The 8,199-nt window shown below is 38.4% G+C and overlaps 1 protein-coding gene across 1 annotated transcript; it reads left to right on the forward strand.

The window, feature by feature from the left end:
* Positions 1 to 1,570: 1,570 nt before the first annotated feature.
* On the forward strand, positions 1,571 to 6,937 carry LOC105619486 (CD109 antigen). Its single transcript, XM_012201002.1, has 5 exons — positions 1,571 to 1,740; positions 1,830 to 5,859; positions 6,072 to 6,265; positions 6,342 to 6,622; positions 6,714 to 6,937. The coding sequence occupies exons 1-5, from the start codon at positions 1,571 to 1,573 to the stop codon at positions 6,935 to 6,937; spliced, it is 4,899 nt and encodes a 1,632-aa protein (XP_012056392.1).
* Positions 6,938 to 8,199: the final 1,262 nt, after the last annotated feature.

The raw sequence follows: 8,199 nt of genomic DNA on the forward strand, positions 1-8,199 counted from the left end.
TAGAAAGTAGAATATAATATAGCTTTAAAGAACACACCTCAAGTTATGTTTGCAATTCCCTCTTTCCTCTTTCTTCAGGAGCTTTCCAATAAGCGACACTGGCTGCGTTCAGCGAACTCAAGAGTTGAGTAAATGCTCGCTACTGTTGATGTATTCTTTCAGATATAAAATGCTGATTGGATGATTTAAAAGAATACACCAATAACAGCGAGCCATTATTGGAACATGCGACGCGAACAAACTTAGAACGAACAATCGATACCTAGGGGAAACAACAGTCATTTCAATGCTAGCAACCTTGCCGTTGTTCATATTATAGACGACAAACGAAGGCTCCGATTCCGATTCCCCGCGCGTCTCCACTGTCACCAATTCACCAGTAACAATAAACTCCAAGTTTGTAACGTTCGTAACGGGCCACTCCTCTTGCTGGTGACTCCACGCGATGTATGTAGCCGACGTGCCTGACGTCTTGGTTTGAGTATCTTCGTTCGTAGGCTTGAATGCGGTGATGCTAATCGTGCGCGACACACGCTGACACGGCGGATTCGACTTGATTAGAAAATCGTGATTCCGAGGTGAGCGCCGATGACACGCGAGTCGAGGAATGTACGTTTGGGCGTTGACCGCCGCTCACTGCCTAACCCCGCAAAAGCGATTTCATTTCGCGTAATTTTTTTAACGTATCGACGGCTACAGTGTCGGAAAGCGATACCGCGTTATTAAATAACACAGAAAATCAACAACATCTTACAAGTCACACAAGTATTGCCCATAAAAGGCTGATGCATATATGTGTCAAAAGTTGTATTTATTTACGTCATGGATTTTTAATATGGCTAATACAGAATAGGGGACAATTGACTGTAATTGATACTATAAGTTCTAATTTTGAGTGTTTCCCAGATATTTCATGTTTATTCTTGGCTGTGTTCAGAAGAAAGAAAGTAGCTTTGTTATTATTGCAAAATTCTTCAATGATTGATTTATACATTTAGATTTAATGAGAGTAAAATCAAATATATCAAAGAATTTTATAAAAGTTGCAAAACTGCTTTCTTTGTTAAACGCAGTTTGTTTAACATTCGCTGACCAATAAAATGATACCTGAGTGACATTCGAATGAGAACATGGCTTGGATGCTTTCTACAAAAACTATGTTCCAAAATTGGCAAAACTGCCAGTAAAAACTGCCACTAAAATTGAAAAATTATAGTGTACATAATGTAAACTACAGATTTTCAGTATTGGCAATGAATTTTGGAAAATCAAAGCCAAAGAGACATAGATAACATAGTGTAATACAGTGAATTATTACGTCTTTGTTTGATATTAAACAAAAATAAAATGATTACTATGTTCTTCATCTTTTACTGGGCTATGTTCCAAGACAACAGTAATTAAACTCTATGTTTGTGTGATGTCAATTATATATTTTAATCCTTGTGTCATTTCGGTTTTTGACTCATCACATGAGAGAGCATTTTTTCTAAGAGAGTATTTTTTGAAAATATTTTCAAACATTTTCATAGAATATAAATTAACAATGAATTATATATTTCAGAAAAAAATGTTAGTCTGGATACTCTTATTGTTCTTGGCTTCTGGAAATGGTCAGTTTACCCAGGAGTCAACAGAATCCACTCCCAGACTTCCATGGAATCGTTATGATGAACGGGATCAGAATACAGGATTTTGGAATCCTGTAGGTCAAAATGAAAATGTTATAATTAAAGACTCGTGAGTATTGCTATAGTGAACGTGTAACATAGAAAAGTGTATTATATGAATACGAAATTATTTAACGTAACGAACATTTTTATTTGCAGCACGTATTTCATTGTTGCGTCTCGCATGGTTAGACCAGGTCAAGTGTACAGACTTGCTGTGAACATTCTTCATAGCCCGCTGCCTATGATGGTGCGTACATCTATTCAGCGAAATGGTGTGGAAATAGCAGCGGATCATCAAGAAGTAAAAGAGGGTATACCTGAAACTTTAATGATGCGCATGCCACCCACTTCCGTGGATGGTGACTATAAGTTGCGCATAGAAGGATTATTTAATAGTTTAACAGGTGGCCAAGCTTTTTTAAATGAAACCAAACTGATATTCTCGCAACGTTCTATGACCATTTTCATACAATTGGACAAACCCGTGTATATGCAGGGCGATACAGTACGTTTTAGAACAATTCTGATCGATACGGAATTGAAAGCTTATGATAATCCTGTGGATGTATATATGTTAGATCCAAATAGAAGGATTATGAGACGATGGCTCAGCAGACAAAGCAATCTGGGTACAGTGTCGCTGTCGTACCAGCTTTCTGATCAACCGGTTTTCGGAGACTGGATCGTGCAAGTAATAGCTCAGAATCAAGTGGAGGAGAAGACATTCCTTGTAGAAGAATATTATCAAACGCGTTTCGAAGTCAACGTCACGATGCCAGCGTTCTTTTTTGACAACGATCCTTACATTTACGGTATCGTTCAGGCAAATTATACATCGGGCGCACCGGTGAGAGGTAATCTGACTTTAAAAGCTAGTTTCAAGCCACTGGATAGAATACGCAATCCCTCAGCGGCGATCGAACCAGTTGAGAGATACTTCAACTTCAATGAATATTATCCATCGTGGTTTAGGATACTTAATTTTTATGAGGAGAGAGTACCAGTATTAAGATTCTTCAATGGAACGTATCACTTCCAATATCCTATGCAGGAATTGCTGGGCTTTGCTCCGTCGATTGACGGAATGGAAGTCACCGTGGTTGCGACAGTGGGTGAGAGATTTCTCGATGAGGTGATCGTCGGTTACTCTAAGGCAAGGATCTTCAATTCTACCACAAAGATTCGTTTTCTTGGTGGCAGTCCACAGGTCTTCAAGCCAGCGATGCCGTTTACTTTGAACTTAGTTGCATCTTTTCATGACAACTCGCCATTACGACCCACGCAGCTCAGGGACGCCATGATGGAAATCCGCGCAGACATCGAGATGCGATCTGGCGGACATCGCAACATTGATATCCAATATCCAAAGGCATCACCAGAACATGCGGATGCATGGGTCGTGAAGATGGATCTCAGGAAACAGCTCGGGCTAGATTCTGATCGCGCTAGTCAAATTCTGGACGATATCACCTCCATGAGAGTTCATGCGCATTTTACTGATGGTGAGGGTTACAGGGCTCAGACCGAGTTGCTACTGCTCGCCCATGAGTCTCCGAATATGAAGCACATAAAGATATCAACATCTACCGAAAATCCCAAAGTCGGTCAATACATGATATTCCATGTACAAACTAATTTCTATATTGATGTCTTTAACTATCTCATCATGTCTAAAGGCACTATCCTTTTGACTGGTGAAGACAATATGCAACACAATATAAAAACTTTCGCGATTCCTCTGAGCCCTGAAATGGCTCCTGTCGCAACGGCGGTGGTGTATTACGTGGGCCGCCATGGCGAAGTTATTGCAGATTCCCTGACCTTCCCCGTGAACGGCATTTCGCGCAATAACTTTACTGTATTTATCAACAACAAAAAGGCAAGAACAGGCGAGCGCGTTGAGATAGCTATTTATGGTGAACCTGGCGCCTATGTTGCTTTATCGGGTATCGATCGTTCATTCTACACTATGCAAGCAGGCAATGAACTAACATATGCAAATGTAATCTCAAAGATGGCTCATTTTGATGAGGAGACCAACGGCACGCACACGCACACTTGGCAGTATCACGACGGTGATCCGGACGAGATGATATATTTTCCGTCCTCCACCTTTGGTATTGATGTCAATCGCACGTTTGATTATATTGGCCTAGTTGTCTTCACAGATGCTGTGTTATACCGACGACCTGATCTGTGCAATCGAACGCAGGGTTTCGGCGAATGCTTAACTGGTCGATGCTACAGATTGGAGAAAAAATGCGACGGTGTATTTGACTGTGAGGACGGCACAGACGAGGCGCGATGTGTCGAGCGGAACGCGACTGACTTGGCACAATTCCGCAAGGACCGATTCAATCGAATTCAAAGGCATTATGAAAATGTTTGGCTGTGGAAAGATATCAATATCGGCCCGCATGGTCGACAGATCTTCAATCTGGATGTACCACGGAGACCAGTACATTGGATGGTTACCGCTTTCAGCATGTCGCCTAGCATCGGATTTGGTATGTTGCCGAAAACGCTAGAATATATCGGAGTCTTGCCGTTCTATATAAACGTAGAGATGCCAGCTCACAGCAGACAAGGCGAGCAAATTGGTATTCGTGTGTCCGTCTTCAATTACATGCACTACAATATTGAGGCAACAGTGGTATTATCGGGATCCAAAGACTATAAATTTGTTCACGTTGAGGACAATGGCATTGTGCAGTCGTATAAACCGCGTACTTCTTTCGGCGAACATCAATTTTTCATCTGGATCCCTGCTCAAGATGTCAACATTGTTTATCTGCCCATCGTACCAGTAAGACTAGGCGATATTAAAATTCACGTTTATGCGACTACTTTAATTGGCAGGGATTCGGTGACTCGCAATCTGCATGTTGAAGCAGATGGAGTGCCGCAATATCGACATCAATCAATTTTGCTGGATCTTAGCAATCGCGCCTATATACAAAAATACTTGCACGTGAATGTCACTGAGACCCCGATCATAACGTATGATGAGAACCGTTACTATGTATTCGGATCTAACAAAGCAACTGTTAGTTTGGTTGGTGACGTAGTGGGGCCTATTTTCCCAACAATGCCGGTGAATGCAACGAGCCTTTTGAATCTGCCGATGGACTGTGCCGAGCAGAACATGTTCAGTTTCGCCGTTAACATGTATACCACCCTATATATGCGCTTGATTAATCAACGCAATCGCACACAAGAAAAGGAAAGCTTCTACTACATGAACATCGGCTATCAAAAACAGTTATCGTTCATGAATCCTGACGGATCTTTTAGCTTTTTCCGTACTGATTGGAACCAATCAATGCCGAGTGTTTGGTTAACAGCATTCTGCGCACGGATTTTCCAAGAGGCTAGCTTCTATGAGTGGGAGAATTATCTTTACATTGATCCCGAAGTGATTTCCCAAGCGATTTCTTGGATATTGAAACATCAGACACCGGAAGGCGCATTCTATGAAGTGACCTGGTTACCGGATCGAAAGATGAACAGTTCCTTAAACTATAAAAATGACATAATTGCCCATCGAAACATCAGTCTCACTGCTCATGTACTCATCACACTGCAGAGTGTCAAGGATCTCACGGGTGGTTTAGGTTCTCAAGTGGCCCTGAGCGCGGCCAACGCTATCAAATGGTTGGAGAGAAACCTGAAGTTATTGGAAGAGCGCGGTAAACCTTATGAGATAGCAATAGTGGCCTATGCACTCTTGGTGGCGAAAGCCTCTACTGCTGAGCAAGCCTACAACATCCTGGCGAAACACGAACAAATAGAAGACGAATATAGGTACTGGGGCAGAGAATATGTACCACTTCCTCCGACCAAGCAGGAAAATCAGAAGACATTTAGGCTGCCACGCTTACCCTTCAATTATGATTCAGAAAACATAGAGACAACTTCATATGCGCTACTTGTTTATGTCGCCCGACAAGAACTTATGTTAGAGCCAATAGTGAGATGGCTGAACGTACAGAGATTAACGGACGGTGGATGGGCCTCTACTCAGGATACTGTTTGGGCGATGAAAGCGCTAATGGAATATACTGTCAGATCGAGAATCAGGGATGTCAGTTCGCTCTCTGTAAACATAGAATTTAGTTCTGTAATCAACAAGACCGAGACATTGACCGTGAATCACAAGAATCTAGCGAGACTTCAAACTATCGAAGTATGTAATATTTTGATTACGGTCCACTTGATGTTATAAATACTTGAAAGCATTTTTTTTATTAGCCAATTAATAAAATTCTTTTTTCCCGATTAGTCAATCGAAAGATTCAAAACATTTATAGCATCAAGTGGACCGCATCTTTTGAGACATATTTATGTTTCGTGAAACATATTGAAACGCTTCCCTTGCACGATTATGATTTTTTTCAGATCCCGCAAGCGTGGGGCATTGTAAAAGTGCAGGCGAAGGGTGCAGGTTACGCCATTCTGCAGATGCACGTGCAATATAACGTTGATATAAAGAAATTCCAAACAGAACCACCGATTAAAGCCTTCGATCTAGTCACCAGAGCGAATTTCCATGGCAGAAATCAGTCTCATATCTCGTACCTTTGCTGTCAAAGGTGAGATTGCATATAATCATAATAATATCTCGTCATTATTTTTATACTCATAAAAATGTATTACGTTTTTACATAGATGGACGAATCTCAACGAGTCTATGCGGTCCGGCATGGCTGTGTTGGATGTAGCTGTACCAACCGGTTACATAATCCAGCAACAAACTCTAGATAAATACATCCTATCGAAGCAAGTGAGGAATCTTCAGAGAGCACGTTTCCAAGAAAGGAAAGTACTCTTTTATTTCGATTATCTGGACAGCGAAGAGACGTGCGTAAACTTCACAATGGAACGTTGGTATCCGGTCGCAAATATGTCGCGATACCTTTCCATTCGCGTTTATGATTACTATGCGCCAGGTATTTATATATTTTCACTAAATTTGCTTATATTACGATATTATATTACGATTGGTCCATATTGATATTTATTATTTACCATTGTTTTCAGAACGTTTCAACGAATCTATATTTGACGCACTGCCTACATACACATTGAATATATGCGAAGTTTGCGGTAGCTCCCAGTGCCCCTACTGCCCAATTTATAATGCTGCCATGTTATTAAGTACACCAACAGGTTTCCTGCTTATCACATCGCTTATCGTGACAATAACGAGATACTTCCGAACGCAGCAATTCGACGACGATCTGTTAACAGCATGCTCTATTTAGCGGTAATATAAAGGTAAAAGTATTCGATTCTTATTCAATTGCCATAATTTGCCTCTGCTAACGGAGCACAAATATGGATTACAATAATCAGAACATAGTACATGTCCACGAATCTCATTACTATAAATATCCGAGGAATCGTTTTATATAATTTTGAAATATGACATGCATATGCAATGACTAATGTTAATGATGAGTTTTAATTCTCAATTTCTATTTCCAGTGAAGCTAATCACTTTATAATTTTAACTGTTTTTGTATACAATGCTTATGCTGAAGATTTTTTTTGCACAATCTGTTGTAGCCCAGGATATTTCGTAATTATAAAAATCTCATTTTTTTGTATACTTATTTTTATATAGTTTTGCACCTTCAAACAATAACTTTAGAAAATCATTTTCAAGAATTAAAATAAGAATTAATATTTTATTGTTTGCTTGAAGTAATATAAATATAGAAAAATTTAGTATTATTAAAAAAAATTTTTTAAGGCTGAAGTTTAATTGAAAAAAGAAAATTTTATTTCTTGTAACTATAATTTAAATTTACAGCTGTACAGCTTTGATACAACTAATGTGAAATAAATTTATCGTTTACTTATTATATAGCCGTAACAGCTTGGTTGCGTTGTGCCGTTCGAAAACATTTATTATAAATGTTATTAAATAAATGTTAAAAAACTTTATTTTACATGTACATGCTTATTTATATTTTACAAAGTTTGCAACTAGTAAACGAAATCGGTGAGAAGACATTCGTGCAATTTCTGGACTACTAGTATATTTCTTCTATCAGAAACTAATGTTAAAATTCTAGTTTTTATTGTCAATCATTCATACTTCGTGAAGATCAATATGTCTATTATTTTCCAAGAAACTTGTTTTTATTCGATACTCTCAACTAAGAAGTTAAAAATTGTTTTATTTTTTTTCATATATGTATATCTATGTATATCTGGAATTACATATAACTTTAATTCTGAAAACATCAAATTACAGCTGTAAATTTAAATGATTAAGTATAAGTATACTTAGTATAATTTAATTATACAAAGTGCACAAAACTGATTGTCATAAGATTGCACGATCAAAAGTAATTATTTCTGGAAATATTAATGTATTTTATATATATATATATATATATATATATATATATATATATATATATTTGNTATTTATATAGTNTACTATTATTTATTATTATTAGTTACGTATAGTATATATAAATATACTCCTTACTTTATTATATAATNNNNTATAGTT

The sequence above is a fragment of the Atta cephalotes genome (genome assembly GCF_000143395.1).
Source record: "Atta cephalotes unplaced genomic scaffold scaffold00022, whole genome shotgun sequence".
In the NCBI taxonomy this organism is placed as follows: domain Eukaryota; kingdom Metazoa; phylum Arthropoda; class Insecta; order Hymenoptera; family Formicidae; genus Atta; species Atta cephalotes.

Bases quoted from the DNA above. Each gene is read 5' to 3' on its own strand.
- LOC105619486 (XM_012201002.1), top strand. From the start codon at position 1,571: ATGTTAGTCTGGATACTCTTATTGTTCTTGGCTTCTGGAAATGGTCAG. The intron at 1,741-1,829 runs GTGAGTATTGCT...TTTTATTTGCAG, and splicing joins AATGTTATAATTAAAGACTC to CACGTATTTCATTGTTGCGT. The intron at 6,266-6,341 runs GTGAGATTGCAT...GTTTTTACATAG, and splicing joins TCGTACCTTTGCTGTCAAAG to ATGGACGAATCTCAACGAGT.